Source organism: Aethalodelphis obliquidens, unplaced genomic scaffold, assembly GCF_003676395.1.
Source record: "Aethalodelphis obliquidens isolate GAN/ISIS:26980383/991018 unplaced genomic scaffold, ASM367639v1 scaffold62, whole genome shotgun sequence".
NCBI lineage: Eukaryota > Metazoa > Chordata > Mammalia > Artiodactyla > Delphinidae > Aethalodelphis > Aethalodelphis obliquidens.
Window position 1 is genome coordinate 9,042,212 of NW_020838006.1, and position 16,564 is coordinate 9,058,775.

The 16,564-nt window shown below is 47.7% G+C and overlaps 1 protein-coding gene across 8 annotated transcripts in view; it reads left to right on the forward strand.

Moving 5' to 3' along the window:
• Positions 1-16,564, forward strand: part of CTDSPL (CTD small phosphatase like) — a 119,036-nt gene that overhangs the window by 93,916 nt on the left and 8,556 nt on the right. For 7 of the 8 annotated variants that reach the window (XR_003428997.1, XR_003428998.1, XM_027088139.1 and 4 more), the window contains exons 3-6: positions 181-213; positions 7,459-7,560; positions 10,644-10,700; positions 14,047-14,139. Coding sequence is in view for 6 of the 8 variants with exons in the window: in XM_027088139.1 (XP_026943940.1) it covers positions 181-213; positions 7,459-7,560; positions 10,644-10,700; positions 14,047-14,139 (285 nt within the window). In the remaining 2 variants the exon portion in view is untranslated. The remainder of the gene's footprint in view (positions 1-180; positions 214-7,458; positions 7,561-10,643; positions 10,701-14,046; positions 14,140-16,564) is intronic. The other variant, XM_027088145.1, reaches the window with a different exon arrangement.

Consider the following 16,564-nt stretch of genomic DNA (forward strand, 5'->3'; position numbering starts at 1 on the left):
GGAGAGGTCACAACAGTGAGAGGCCCGTGTACAGCCAAAAAAAAAAAAAAATCCCACCAAGGTACAGAGAACAGGCAGTCATACGGCCGCTGTACTCAAGAGTGCTTTGAAGTTTCTTTGGAGAATATGATCTACTTCTCTTTGAACCTGACAGTGATTTTTTTTTTTCTCTCTCCTCAGGGTGACCAGAGGCAGATCATTCCCATACCAAGTGTATGTATATTTATCCAATTTTACTTAAACAGTTATAGAATCTTGTAGCTTTCGGCCTACTAATATAAAAGATTTTTTAATGTTTTTGCTTATATTGCATTTTTATCGTGTGGTATTAACAGCTCTGGTCTGTTGAAAAAAAAAAAAAAAAGTGAAGCTACATTTTAAACCGAGAACAGGAAGTTCTGTACGAGTTTCCTTTCTTAGGAACAGCAAGGCAACCAGCATCTATTAACCACATTCTCACCTTTCTCTCTGCAAAGGGCCTCCACGTCTCTTAGTAAGCCGAGGCGGCACTCCCCAACTCCATAGACTGCAAGAACATACTTTTGCCCCAATAGGGTTCTTTGCAACAGGTTCTGTCCCAGTGGGACTAGGTTCACCACACCCCCATCCCAGGGGAGCAGACCATCCCTGACTGTTCAGCAGTGTCGGTAGCTTGGCCGTGGCTCTGATCAGAAAAATCTCCTCAGTCGTATTCCCTGAAGTTGCAGAATCACCCTACCATCACCACCATCCTGCCCTCTGCCCCCCAAATCCCACAGGCTGGTTGTACTGCAACTCTGCCCCAGCCAAGCACTCCCTTGGACCACCCACTTCTGTTTTCAGTCCTGGAATTTGGGATACTAGCTGCACGAGTGTCTGCCCCAGCACAGGCCTGGACCGGCCACCCCTCAGACAGCTGCTCTCCCCACCGCTCCTTTGCTTCCGTCTTCTCTGCCAGCCGAGCCGTGTGGCCTGAGGCCAGTCAGCAAGCAAGAAGCAGACCAATGACCGACTCCCAAAAGAAGCTTGCAGTTGAGATGTCTGTATCAAACAGGATCTCTCAAACAGTCCTGTGTCCTTAGAGAAGGATTTAGTTTTTGAAAGTTGTCCAGAAATTGATTTTTTTTTTTTTTGGCCACACCGCACGTGGCTTGTGGGATCTTAGTTCCCTGACTAGGGATTGAACCTGGCCCTCGATAGTGAAAGAGCGGAGTCCTGACCACTGGACCGCCAGGGAATTCCCAGAAATTGATATTTTAATCCATAAAGGTTCTCTGATTCAGATTGTCTGATTCAAATCTAATCATCTATCTTTACTTGGACTTTTTCACATGTTTTCTGGGAACATCCAAGAGACACAGCAATCTTACATTGAAGGAAATGATGGATTTCATTAGTACAGTTTGACTTCAAATTTGGCGAAGCATGTCACCTATAAATTGCCCAAAATATTTTTGTTAATTTCACTTATCTTCACAACATTAACCCTCCATTGATTAACAGGTTGCAAGGGTTTGTGGAGTGATTCTGACTTTGCTAGCGTGCCTGGGGGTTGGACTTTGTTGGGAACTGACTTTGATCAAAAACATGGATCAATCAGCACGACTTCTTATCCAGTGTTTGAGTAGGATACCCAAGGGATTGATACCAGAGGCCTCTTTTTAATCTTTTACAAAGTAGTTTCGTATAATTTTCCTGCATTCAACAGGTATCTCTCCCCCTACCTCTGAGACTCTGATAGCACTGGTTTTTTTCCTCAAAGTTAATCCACAGCTATCTGTAGAGTTAAGTGCTGAATCAAAGCATTTGTCAGAGTAAACGCTCTACTGGGCACCCACAGTAGAGAAAAATGACCCTTTCTTCACAAATCTCTTTCTAGAGTCCCAGAATAAAATAGTCAAGAGGAAAAAGATGCTTTGTGTAATTTAGCCTAGTGTTAGGTCAGTAAACCACAGACTGCTTCCTACATGTGAGACACTGGGTTAGGCCTTATGAATCTGAAATATCTTGCAAGAAAGCAAAGCCTAGCTAAAGTAACTTGCATCTTTTTTTTTTTAAAGCTTTTTTTTTTAATTAATTTTATTTTTTGTCTGTGTTGGGTCTTCATTTCTGTGCAAGGGCTTTCTCTAGTTGCGGCAAGCAGGGGCCACTCTTCATCGCGGTGCGCGGGCCTCTCACTGTTGCAGCCTCTCTTGTTGTGGATCACAGGCTCCAGACGCGCAGGCTCAGTAGTTGTGGCTCACAGGCCTAGTTGCTCCGTGGCATGTGGGCTCTTCCCAGACCAGGGCTCGAACCCGTGTCCCCTGCATCGGCAGGCAGATTCTCAACCACTGCGCCACCAGGGAAGCCCAGTAACTTGCATCTTTGAATAAGTACTCCCAGAACAGCAGTTCCACCAATGGGTACCGTGTGATCTCCACTGCCTGCTTAGCATGCAGCACTAAACCCAAGTCCATCTGGAGAACAGCTCTGCCCCAGGATTCGAGCCTTGGGGTCTCCTGCAAAATCTGCACCTACCTGTCGAGACTGCAGCTCACATAAACAGTAGCCCTGCCTTTTCTGGACCACGGGGGACCTGGTTAGTGCTAGGAGCCTCTGAGAGCTTGTTGGAGGGCTACCACACAGGACCAGAAATCCAGGCTTGTGCTTAGCCTCCAAACCAAGTCCCCACACCTGCTGAAAGCTTTTTCCAGGCCCAGAAGACGAAAGGTTCCCCTAAGCCTGTGGGTGCCCAGAGGAGATCCGGCTGGAGTTCCCATCTCTTGCTGCTCACCTCATGAGCCCTCCATTTTTTATTCTCATGCTGCTGTTTATATGTGCAGCCTCCATCTTTTGACTTTTTTTTTTTACTAAGCTCATTTTTTCATTATTCACTTTTCATTATTCATATTTTTTCATTATTCAAACTCATGGTTTAAAAAATTACTGCAAGATTAAAATAGAAAAAAAAAATCTCCCAACTTGATCCCACTCTCTAGAATAGCCTTCTAACATTTTTTGTATATCCTTGCAGAAATTTTCTAAATCAACACAGGCATATTTAAACAAATGAGAGTGTTGCGAGTTGCTTTTTGCTTTTATCAGAGTACCTTGAACATCCTTCCAGATGTTAGTACATAGCGAGCTGCCTCATTGTTTTACATGTAGTTGATGGCATTTACGTTGTGTCCACTTTTGTGCTATTACAAATATTCTTGTGCTTGTGTGTTTGTCAACCTGAGTGATAGTATCTGGGTGATCAGTTCCTAGTTGTGGAAATGCTAGGTCAAAGGGTATACTTTATATTTCTGGTAGATTAAAGGCAAATTGCCCTCTGAAAACCTAATTTACATTCCCAGCAAGAGCCCATTCCCTTTTCAAAAATGGTAATTAGCAAATACTTTGATCTCTGCTAATCTGAAAGTAAAGATTTATTGCTTTGATTTGCATTTCTTCATGAATGAGTATGAACATCTTTTCACAAGTTTATTGTCCATATGTATTTCTTCTTACCTATTCATTTCTTCTAGATTTTATACTATTATCTTTTTAAATTTCAAGGAAATTAGCACTCTCCCCCAAATTTATGATATATTTTTTGGTCTTGTTTATAATCATTTGGCCACAAAGGAGTGTAATTTTATATAGGGAAATGTGTTCATCTTATCTTTTATGGCTCCTGAACTTTATGTCATGCTTAGAAAGCTCTCCCCACTCTATGACTATGACCCACTTGTCTCCTAGTATTTTAACGGTTTCATCATTACACTTAAATCTTTGATCCATCTGGATTATGTTGGTGTAGGGCGTGAAGTCGCAATCCGGCTTTATTTGCTTTTCCAGGTGACAAGTCAGTTGTCTCAGCATCATTTATTGAGTAACCCATCTTTTGTACACCTATTAGAAATAACATTTTTATCTGGATTTGATCTTAAACATTTCACTTAGTAACATTTGTCTCCCAACTGGGAGCTGGGGTTTGGGGCCCTCTGTACCTCTTATCGGAAGCCTCATGTTCTGTCCAGTAAAAGTCAGGTGTTGTTGAAGGGTAAGGAAAAATGCAGAGGGACAGGCTTGGAAACGGTGAAGTTTGGTGGTGACTCTGAAGGTGAACGCTCCGATGCTTTGGCCCCAGTGAGGAACAGACCCCTCCCGTTCCCCACATGCTCGCTGCGATCACTAAGTCCCTGGTGCTTCCAGCTCGGGGTTGACAGTGCAGCTGAGCCATAAAATTGCTGAAAGTGGAGAGGAGAAATTTGTTTTCTAACAATTACGTCTCTATGCTGTCGGCCTAAGCCTTTTAGTAAACAGTAGTATACTTTTTTCCACCAAACCTTATGAAGATCATATAATCAGAGCAACTCCTCTAGTTAGAGCTGGTGTCCAGTCTCCTTTGCCCCTCCTGCAGCAGCCCCTAGAGTTCTGCCCTGAGCTCGGGAGGTGCGAGGGGAGGGAGGTGGGCAGTGTGCAGACTTGGAGCCTGAGAACTCAAGTGCACAGACAACCAACCAGCGTACCAAGAAGAGGCACCACTCTGTAAGATTTGCAAGGGTGTGTTACGGGGTGGATACCTTAGATTAACTATTCCTGGCTGCCCGTTCACAGCCAAGGAGGGGAACTTTCACGTCCACTTCCAGAAAGAGCAATGGCATGAATGCCCTTCTCAAACCTCCCCCTCCCCCCATGCTTTCTTACTCCCGCCCCACCCCCCTGGCAGTGCCCGCCTGTGCTTGGGAGCAAGTCTCTGTGTTTAGAAAAGGCTCTTTTTGATATAGCTGGTGTTTCCCCTGTTCTTCAGCTTGATGATGACCCGAGAGAAAATTTGCATCAGGACATTTTTTAGTTAATGATTCAAGCATCACCTGAGCAGATCAATTGAAGTCACAAAACACTATCGCAATTATCTAGCATCCTCGCATGTTCCAAGGACACAGCTGTCCAAAAGAATTCTTACCACTGGTCTGAGGAATTTGCATTAATCTAAAGCCAAGCTCTCAGGGAAGCCGCGTGCATTTAGGAACTGGGCTAAGGATTAATGGACCGCCCCCCCCTGCAGCGTGTCGCCCCAGCCTGGCCTTGTTCTCTGCAGCAGAAATGCTAAATCAATAGCTTGCTTATTATGCCTGTCACCCCGCTTGCTCTTTTCTCTCTTAAAATAGTGCGGGGAGGCTTTTTCCTTACTGTTAACTCAGAGAATGCTTGTAAAGTGTGGGTTAAACCTGCGAAGAAAGTAATTTTCATTCTCTGGTTTGGAAAATAACTGAGCCACTTTTGGCAGAGCTTTAATGTTTTCAGATATGCTAGGGATAGAAGTTCTAGATCCTTATTTTCCAGACTAGCAATTACTTAAAGTTAAAATGCTGTTTTAGTCTGTAAACGCATAGAAAAAGGGCTAGACAGATACACACCAAACTAAAAAGGGGGGGCACCTGGGGAAAGGAATTGGGGGGGTGAGCATGGAAGAGGGAATACTTGTGTTTTCTACGTCTATATTCTTTACAATGAGAATGTGTTTTATTACATAATTGTATAATAGAAAATTAAAACAAATTTTATTCTGGTCACAAGCATGCTTTCTGCTATGGCTCACACAACAGAAATAACCCCAGTCCTCTCTATTACGTTCATTTATTGGGCTCATCACACCCTGCCTTTTTAAACCTCTTTTGAACTTCTTGCAAGTTTATTTTAATTTTTTTAATAAAACCTGCCTGCTTGCTGATTTGTAATGAAGGACATAGTCCTTTCCAGGACACTGGGTCCCACGCTCCAAGTCTAAGGCATGCCTTTCCCAGTGCCACATTCTCAGGGATACTGCCTGGTGAACATTCATTAGAGCCAAGGGAGTTGGGAGGCCATAAGGGCTTTTTCTGCTGGATGATGTTGGAGAGAATGAAACACCCACGCTTACTAGAGATAGCCCCCCAGGAATTAGAAATGCTCGTGTCTCCACACATTGCTTCATCCTACTCCGCCCCCGACAATCGCTCCAGCCAAGATGATCATAGCACTTGCAAATTTACCTACCCTGTTGACCGCCTGCTTTACATTCACTATTGAACCAGCTCAAGTCCAAAATTGACATGAATTCTCTGACTAATGTTCAACTGAAACCAAAAAAAAAAAAGAGAGAGAGAGAGAAAGAAATAGCCATTTAAAAGGGAATACTTATTGATTTCATTTTTTTCTTGTTTTATTTGATAAGCTAAATTGTCCATTCTTCAGTGGTTAGGAACAGATATTTTCTTGTGTTTTGTTTTGCATTAAATATGGAACAGAGCTTGACCTTCCTCCAGGACAGAAAATTAGCTAGTTAACATTGGATACTGAATATGCCACAAAGTAAACTGAAATACTTCAAATCATTTCTAGAATGAGGCAAGGCCCAAGAAATAAATACTCTAAGTCAAGAATGAGGTTGGCTGACGATATCTAGGATTTTATTAACTCTTTATGACTTCTTTATTATAACATGAAAGTCAGCTACTACAAAGACACATAAATGGATTTTCTGGTTAACACGCAACATGTGGATTAAAGTATAACTTCCAGGGACAGAGACTCCAAGGGATAAAAGTGCCACCTTTGCTCGATATTACACCACAGTGGGGCACGTACAACGCAGGGCACTGTACGTGGACCAGTTTTATTTCTGTTTCCTATTATTGGAGGTCACTTTGGATTGCATTTTGCTGGTAGTTCTATAGTTTCTCTTAAAGTTTTTTGAAAACTTCAGTCACTTTAAAAAAAAAATACTATGGTCCAATAAAGCTCTAAAATATGCTTATATACCACAGTGAATTTCAGATGAAATATGACCCCGGAACATAGGCTGCATGGTTAGAGTAGCGATTATAATTTAACATTCATTTTCATGTTGTCCTTTTTTTTTTTTTGCGGTATGCGGGCCTCTCACTGTTGTGGCCTCTCCCCTTGCGGAGCACAGGCTCCGGACACGCAGGCTCAGCGGCCACGGCTCACGGGCCTAGCCGCTCCACGGCATGTGGGATCCTCCCGGACCGGGGCATGAACCCGTGTCCCCTGCATCGGCAGGCGGACTCTAAACCACTGCGCCACCAGGGAAGCCCATGTTGTCCATTTTAATAATCACAATAGCCACCACATATGTGCCAGGCAGAATGCTGGGTGTTTTACTGCAATTAGAGCTGATAACAACCTTTCGTGGTAGGTATTATCATCCCAACTCACAGCCAAAGAACAGACAGAGCTGATATTCAAACCCAAGTTTGTCTGGTTCCAAAGCCCAGGCCCTCATAATAGCCGTTCAGGCAAGTGGCACAGTATTTGCTTGGTAAAACTTCAATTGCAAACTGCTTATTATATTCCTATTGTTTTTAATAAAATTCCATGATGTGCTTGACCAGGCATTTAAATGTTTGGTTTCATTTCTGACCTCACTGACATAGTGTAATACAATTATAAGGGATTTGGTTTGTCTTTTACATACAGGTAATAATATTGATTTTTCCCCCCCTTTAGCCACCAGCTAAATATCTCCTTCCAGAGGTGACGGTGCTTGACTATGGAAAGAAATGTGTGGTCATTGATTTAGATGAGACATTGGTGCACAGTTCATTTAAGGTAAATCAACATAAAAAACAATCAGTGATCTTTGTGATTTGGTCACAGTTGTATTGGAAAAGGGAAAATTAAAAGGATGAAAGCTTGTGGTTGTTGGCGTATGACCTCACTGTTTATGAAATCCCAATAACAGTTGCTTATTAACTCAGGTGAACATTAACTCAGGTAGCTGAATATTAACATGATTAGTTTGGGGCTGCCAATATCCCTGAGACTTCATTCTTACGTATGCAATTTGAGTTTTCCAACACTCTGCCCCCTGCAGAAATCCTTTTCAGGTGGCACAAGGCAATCAGTGCCCCAGGACACTGCTATGTGTTTGTCAAGGTAACCGGAGCGCTGTACGTGCTTCAAGTTGTATTGGGAGGGGCAGGGGAGGCACTGTTGAAAACCATCAAGCAACCGACTATCCTGGAAATTTTCCCAGACCAAGTTTTGGAAGATGCCCAACTCTGAAGAAGACTTCCAGAGTTAACGGCATCTGAACACATTCAGCCATTTACCTTGACCGTTTTCATGACAGGAGGTTGCTGGAGTTTTTCCTAAGCTTCATGGCTTAATGTGTATCCACCTGCCTGACTTCCCTCCTGATGGCTGCGGGGCCGCAGTGAGCTCAGCTTGCTCTCCATCTTCATCTCCCCGCCAGAAAAACAGCCAAGATTACAAATTACCCAAGGGCCTCTATGCAGGGACAGCTATGGCTACACTCTTGGGAAATGAGTTAATTAATCGTTTTTCCATTTTTTGAAATTGTTTAAAAGAAGCAAATGATTAAAAAAAAGTTTGGAAATAGGGGACTGGTGTGTTGGGGAAAAGAAGCAGGTGTGTAGGGTCCTTGTCCTGTTTTCCTTGGGTGTTTCTGGTGATGGAGCTGCTCTACTATTGCTGGCCAGTTAGACCACATTCTTCTTTTTACCCCCAGCCCATGACCCCGTTTACTTTGCTGAGAGACGTGAAAGCACCACCTGAGATGGAGTGTGTGTCTGACACCAGCCAGTCACTCCTTGATGGCTCTATGGGAAGTGGGAGAGCCATCAAATTTTCCTGAAGACCTTTCTGCCAGAAACATCCCTCCTTGTGCCTGCTTCTCACTAAACAGAATCCTCCTTGATAGGACAAGGACAGGCAGTTGTCCTAGAGGCCTTTGGAGAGTGGAGGCGGGGCCACACTTACCCCTGGCAGTGAGAAATGGCCCGGCTGGCAGCTGGGGCACGTAGGTACCACTTATTCCCCAGCCCCACAAGGGCCCTTCCAGGATTGGTCCCAGGGCTGCAGTGACCTTATATCCGAACTCAACACTGAATGGCATTGGAAGGCTTTTCTCCCCCATGGGCAGGATGCTCAAGTCCCTGAGGGAGAAAGCCCTTTAGGACAGGGGTCAGTTGCCACTACAGCATAGACCAGCTTCATTCCAAGCAGCTCTGGGAGTGTGGGCATCGCTGGCCAGACTGCCCAAGGTTACTGAGGGTTCCTGCCTCCAAAGGCGAGGCCTTGGCAGCCCCTGGTATCTCCAGGGCCTACTCAGAGGGCGTTGATGCGACAGGCTGATGTGAACACCATCTCTTTGTTTCTCCCCTCCCTGGCCTGCCTACATTTGCGAGCGGAATATTCTTTATCATATGGTTTTTAAGGTTCTAGGCATTTCAGAGCCCTTTGAGAATCCGAAAGCTGTGAACCTCTCTCCTTGAAACTGCGCATCTGTACAGCACGCAGGGCCAGGACCCAGGTTTACAGCCCTGGCTTTGGCCCGGTCTCGTGCAAGAAAAGATGGAGGGCAGTGCTTGCTCTGAGCTAGGCAATGGTTTTCTCTTGTTCTATACTCTGTGGAATATGATTTCACAGTCTAATGCCTTGTGAGAATTTCTTCCTTCAGTCTCTTGTTTTCTAGCCTGATTCTCTATTTTCGTTGTGAAATGATAAAATACCGAACTCATCCTTGGCCTTCCAACCGAAGCAGTGAAGACACTGTTATCTTAAGCCTCAGGTGCTCTGCTGAGTGCTTAGTAATGCTTCTGTGATCTAGTATTTTCCACCTTTTTTTCAGTTTACATATCAAAGAACAATGTGTGTGTACAGTAATGGGCTTAAAGGCAGAGACCCCAGTTCAGACTGTGACCAGAGTGCCCTGTGGCCACCACACACATGTTCTCCCTCCCTCTGTTTCTCTCCTACGTGTCCCGAGGGTTTGTGGTCTCATGATTCTCTTGGGCCTGTTCATTTCTACCTGATTTGTGGAATTCCATTTAGAACTGTATGTGAGTCTATCATTGAGAACATAGTGACTGCCGAAGCATCCTATTTGAATTTTAAGTGTTATTAAGTGTCAGAGTTACTTTAAATATGCAGAGGTTTGTGAGTGTGCTACGTATTGTGTTACATAGAGCAGAACAGTCTGGAGTGGGCTGGCTCTCCCCACCTCCCACAGTAGGAGATGGTGCCAGGCAAGGCCTGAAATCACTGATGCATGCTGGATGGAGGTAGGGGCACTCATCAGATCCCTTGCTCTAGTTGTGGAAGACAGGAGAATCCGAGGTCCAGAGGGGAAAGAGCCCGCCCAAGGTCATGGCTGTGGCCTCTGACTTCACCCCACATATCCGATGGCCCCACTTGGGGTCCATGTGTTGAACATCTGTCAAGCAGCCCCTCACAGGGCAGTCTGCACTTGTGGGTCCAAGACAAATTCTTTTCCCCTGAGTAGCACTGTCCTCGGGGATCGTCAGGCTCTCACCTCCTCCCCCTGGTGGCCAGCAGTGGTTCCTGCCATGCTGGGAGGGCTCTAGGCAAGAGCGGGGAGTTTGACAAGCCCCGTTCCCAAGCCAGGTGCGCCACTCTTTGCGACTGGGGCCAGGGAGGTGATAAAAAAGTTGCACCAAGATGCTGAAAATGTAACAATGTTCAGAACAGAAAATAATGTGCTTTTCTTCTTGTGCTTATTTTGAGGAGCCATGGCATGCTTCAACATCCTCCTGAATTGTTTTTTCCAACAATAAAAACATTGGTCCAGGCAAGCTTTTTTGGTGCTAAAGTTTCCAATTTTATTTTGTTCTTTCAGACATACTAATTATAGTTTCTTTTTTCTCTAGCCTATTAGTAATGCTGATTTTATTGTTCCCGTTGAAATCGATGGAACTATACATCAGGTAAGAAATCAAAGCTAAATCTGAGTTTCAGTTAGCATTTTTTAGTAATTATGTGTCCTGTGAACTGTATTTCTAAATTCCCACTTCATAGTCTTTTTATTCCTAAATCAAAAGGAAGTAGATTTTATTAAAAATGCAATGATGTTCTGCTTTTTTTTTCACTCAGATGAATTTTATACTTAGTTTATAAGGGAAACTCTAATCTATTTGTAAATATTAGATGTGGTTGCAAGTTCAAATAGTTCTTTGATTTGATGCGGACTTTTAGAAGTTTCCGTATCCCCCACTGGCCTAGCTTGATGGTCTAATTAACTTCCCTGTGTAATTGCTTCAACTGCTCTCCAGCAGACAACAGGAGAATGTCACAAGTCACCCGCTTATGGTAGATTCTCGGGAAAAGTTGTCCGTTTCCAAGGCCAGCCAGTCCAGACTTACCTTGTCACTCCCGCATCGTGTTCTCCAGTGAATATTTAGCAAAATCCAACCCAAAAAGGAAAGGAGGAAGGGTGTGCGTTTTTTGGATGAGCAGGCAGCTTTGACTAAAGATGCCCTAGTCAGCTGGCATACATCTTTGTTCTGATTTTTTTTTCCCCCTTATTTTCCTTTTTTCTTCACGAAGCTCCTCTGGAAATAGTTTCATTTATGAAATATTGGAAACATTGTAGGAAGACATTGTAGGTTTTCCGCAGGGAGGATCCAGTCATCTTCCTTGTCAACCCCAAGATCTAAAGGGAGGGTCTCTGGCCTGGTGTGTTTATATCCCAGGAGGAAAACTCTCCCTTGGCTCTTGAGCCGTAACAGGATGTCTTTCCTTAATGATGTCGGTAGTCTCTTTGGCCCTTGAGTGCAGGGTGTCAGAGCTGGGGGAGTCGGGCTGATCCAGCCGCCTCATAGCACACATGGGGAAACTGAGGCTCAGCCAGGGAGAGGATTGGTTCAAGGTCATACAGTAGGAAGAATTAAAATGAGAGCTCCAGTCTCGTGTTCCTAACCCAGGGCTCTTTTGGTGATACTCGAGTCCCTCTCCTCCCCTGCCAGGAGGTCCTGCCGGGAATCCGTCCAGTCCCTGGGAAAGGCAGCCCTGTCCCTGGTGTCTCCACACTTCACACTTTTAAAAGCCATCCGGGAGCAGGCACTTGGGCATTTAACGTTTGCAGAAGCGTCAACAGAATTAACGTAGCATCTGAGAAGCAGTTAAGGCTTCTGCATTTATTATCTTGGCTCGTGTTACAAAATAACGAGACAAAGGAGAGGCTGCCCACTGGCATGGCAGGAATTAGGAGAGAAATTAATCCTTTGTTCCTCGTGACCGTGAGCGTGGCCCTCAGGACCTGACCTGCTATGGCCAGCCCATTCTCTAAGGAGCTGCCCAGCTGCCCCAGCCCTCCAGACTGTGCTGCGATTCACTTGGTGGTAGATAGCCCAGAGCTGGGGTCAGAAACTCTCTCTCCTGAGGGAATGAAGCCACAGGCGCCCAGAGGAGGACCAAGGCCCTGGCGAAGGCCGTGGCCTCGTTCAAGTAATCCAGGATAGGCTGTGCAGGTCCCAAGGGGCCTATTCTTGGTTACTTGCACGCGGACGCGGGCCTGGACGCTGGCCTCTGGGCCCAGGACCCTCCTCTCTGCCAGAGGCACCAACACCAGAGTTCCCAAACCAGTCTCCTGCCCTTCGCGTGTAGCAAAGCTTCCTTTCCAAGCAATATTCCCAGGGAGACTGAGGACCGCAGGCCGGATCCGTTCCTGGCACCAAGCAGCCTCGTGGGCAAAAGTGGGGCCTGGAGCTACTACAGCCACAGGTCCAGCCCTCAACCCACATCCAGGCCACCCTGCTCCTCTGGCCCCTCACTCCACACACCCTTTCAGTCAGCCATGTTTCCCACCAAGTCCTGGCTCTGTGTAAACTCCTTTACCAGCAGCACATCCTCCGTGTGGGGCAGAGCCCCGTTCCCCTCTGTTACTTGTCCTGTTAGGTATCCAGCCTGCTTCGTTTATGGCCCCATGCATTACTCGCCCTGGCCTGCTTTTCACATTTCATCTTCAGCCTTTTCTACCCCCATTTCCCCCTCTTTTATTGCTGCCTCTGAAGGGCTGGTCATGCAGGGCTCTGGCCATTCTCTAACACCCCAAGTGTTTTCAGACCAGGTCTCAAGCTCATACTGTTTCCTCTGTCTGGAAGCTCACTTCTCTTCCTTATCAGCCTGGTGAACTCCTATTCATCCTTCAAGGTCCAGGCCACATGTTCCCTTTTGTGATTCCCTCCCCTTGAGAGGGGAGTTAATCATCCTCAATTTATCCCTCTACTACAGCTTTCATTACACATGTTTATTTTGATATATTTTTCTGTATGTCTGCTCTAGACTGTGAGCTCTTCAAGGGCAAGGGCTGTGTCTCACTCACCTTTGTAACTGCTTCAGGCTGAGCCCAGAGCTGGGACTGAGCGAATATGAATTGAATTGAATTTTAACAAGTTTGAATTATTTTAGGGAAATGGCTAATTTCAGATGGAATTTATTCAAGTTTTAATTAGTTCTTCCCTCCTCCCACCTCCTCTATCTCCTCTTGCCAGCTCTGCCTTCTCTCCCTGCTCCCATGTTTCCTCACATTTGTTCAGGTTCCCCAGTCAGGAGCAGAGCCCAGCCACTCTAGGAAAGGCTGCTCTTTGCCCCCCTCTGCTTGGCGGCTCCTCCTGATGGCTGGTTTCTGGGGCCTGGGGTAGGCTGACTTCAAGTCCCCTGAAGCATCTGTTTCTGGAGCAGACCCAAGCAGAGTTACCTTTGTGGGGTCAGGTAGATGGTTTCCCAAGCCGACAAGGAAGGCCCTTCCTTCAGCTTTGCTGGGCCTGCGCCTCCACCCCAGGCCTTCTCAGCAAGGGAGGGGTTCCAATCAGAGTAGGTAGCAGCTGGAGCAATCCCAGGCCTGCCGGGCAGGGGGCCAGGCCCTGACCTCCCGAAAGGACTACCCCAGACCACAGCCTGTGTCCACAAAGGGCCTGACTGAGAGCATGTGCCGCGAAACGCACGTGAAATGAAGGAATTGTGTCACACAAGTGCGGCACAACCCTTCCACTCACTGCTTCTGAAAATCCCCAGGACCTTCAATACCATGGTCAGCTTCCCTTTCCCCCTTGGGAGGGGCGTCTGCTCCGAACTCAGACCTGGAGCCCAGTCTGAGGTGTGTCTGGCCTGAAGCGCCGTATCTGACTGCACAGCCCTTCATACGCACCACATTAAACCAAGGGGCAGGAGGCAGGAACCTGGTTAGGAATTCTTCCTATGCAGGGTGTCCGGGCCCCAGGCCTTTCCCAGCGGCTGCTGTGACTGACCGGCGTGCTGTCCCTGCCGTTGCAGGTGTATGTGCTGAAGCGGCCACATGTGGACGAGTTCCTCCAGAGGATGGGGCAGCTGTTTGAGTGTGTGCTCTTTACTGCCAGCTTGGCCAAGGTGGGTCCTGCCCCCAGCCCTGAGTGCCCAGCCCCTCCACCCCTGCCCCCTGTCAAGCAGCCCTTTGTTAAGGTGGGGGGAGCTGTCTCCATAGTGACAGGTTCCCACCCCAGGTGGGGTGGATGCAGGCCATGTGCACAGCACCAGCCTGAGAGGCTTCTGGGTTACCATAGCGACAGCACTGGGAACAAATGCTCCATGAAGTTGCTCCCTGCGGCCGCTGAAGCTACTTATCCACAGACCAGGGAACCACACATGTGTCCAGTGTAACCAAGAAAGGGCGTACGTATCTCATCTGTTGACTGGCTACAGGCTCAGGCCTCTTTGCCCTTGGGTTAGCTCACACGGGTTTCAGGGAGAGATAAGGGTCAAAGATTCATCCACCTGCTGGGGCCAAATGAGAGTTGTGACTGCCCTCATGAGCCCTGGGACCTCAGGCCAGTTGCTTCACTTCTCTCGCCTCAGTTTCTTCTATAAGATGGGGATGATTCCATCTACCTCATGGGGTGGGTCAAATGAGATAATGCCCATAAAGAGCTTAGCACAGGGCCCCACTCCTACTCAGCAAGTGTCCGTGGAGCACCTGCCGGGTCCCATGTGCTGTGCGGGGCGCCGTCACATGGTAACCGCTACTGGTGTTCGTTCTTTATTATCATAATTATTCATGATGATAAAATAATTCACACATGTTCTGGTCCTGTGGTTTGGTATGAATCTCTGACCCAGCATCTACACTGGCTCTGACCAAGGAGAGTGGTTTCTTGGCCCTCTCCTACTGTTGGAGGGAACTGGCAGGCTCACAGGGCCCCCAGTGTGGTTTAGTCTGTCCCTTCACAGGGGAGCGGAGGTACGTGCGTGGTGTGGAGGGCAGACAGGGCAGGCCCTGCTCCTAGGAAGAGATCCTTGCCATGACCATGTCTCAAGCCCTGGTCCCGATGGGCCAACGCCATCCATTTGTTGATGGCACTGCCGGTGTCTCCATGGGCACCTCAGGGACCCTGAACGGCCCCAAAGATGAGCTCTGTGGGGCCCAAGTTAGCTAGCTGTCTGCCTGTCTGCAGACCTGCTCCAAGGACCCACAGGCAGTTTCCTCCCCCATGTTCTGTCTCTGCGCGGCTCCCTTCTCTGCATGTCGAGGACTCTGACCCCGAGTTCCCACACACGCTGCTTTGCCAGGTTGGGCATTGCTGGTGTGGGCCATCTCTCTGTCATGGCCGAGGGGAGAGAGAACCCCACTTGCTCACATTCTGCCAAGCTCATCACCAGGCCGGCAGTGAGGGGATCCAAAGCCCCGGGCTGACCTCTGCATACTGTAAAGGGAACGTGGCCTCAGGGAAAGCATAATCTTCCCTGGTGGGTACCAAGGCTAATCGTGCTGCGGTGCCGAGGGCTTTTCTGACAGTGCTCTGGGCTGCCGAGGAGCCTGAAGTGATAACCAAAGAAATAACAAACAGGAAGATTGCACAATGCTGGTGGATTGAGAGCTGTTTTTTCTTTGGCGAAATTGAAAGCACTCTTTCTTGGCATCATCCCCAGCACTTGCTTAAACATCCTTGTTCAGTCGCTCTCCCTGGACGGCTCCCACCTGCCCCTCCATCTGTCTCTCCAGCCCTTCTCTCGCTGCTACCCCAAGGCTGGCTCTGCCGAATCAGCCCTCAAGTCTAGCCGTCCAGCTTCTCTCCTCCCTGGTGCACAAGCTCTGCTGACAGGTGGCCGCTCCCCAGTGCTTGGCTCTGGGCTCAGCCCCAGCCAGCACTGTTGGTGCAGAGGACCTCCTGGCCTGCCGCCCGGGGACCTAAGCAACCCTCTGCTGACTGTCAGAGCCCTTCGGTGTCTGCTTCCCCATCTTAGTGTCCTTCCTTCATTCACTCACCCAGCAAGCATGTACTGTGTGTGTCAGCCACTGTACTAGGCACTAGGCATACCACAGAGAACAAGAGACAGTCCCTGCCCACATGAAGCTTATATTCCCCACCTTCATCTCCAAGGCCTGGAGCCCCAGAGTCAGACATTCCCTTGAAAGATGTATGCCACCGCCACCGTTAATGATTATGAAGAAATTAGCTAGAGTCAGCCCCTTAAAAACAATCCACGTGGTACTTGGCTACCCTCACCAGCAGAAAACTGCAGAGCCCTGAGCTCACCCCACTTGGTTGGCAGGAAATCCAGCCTCCTCCTGGACTCTGCTCCATCAGGATGTCTCTGGAGAGAGGAGGACTCGCCCATGGAACCAGGATGCTGCTCGTAGCCCTGCATCCTGCAGCCGTGCCTGCCTTGGCTCTGCACTTGGGCTGCTGTGCGTTCTGCCACTGGCCTTCCCAAGACCACCAGCCTCGGGTGCTTCCTACCTCCCTGGCAGAGCCTCTGGGCCCCTAGGGAAACTGGCTGTGCCCCTCACTTGGGTCTTGGTGCTGAGGCCTGACCT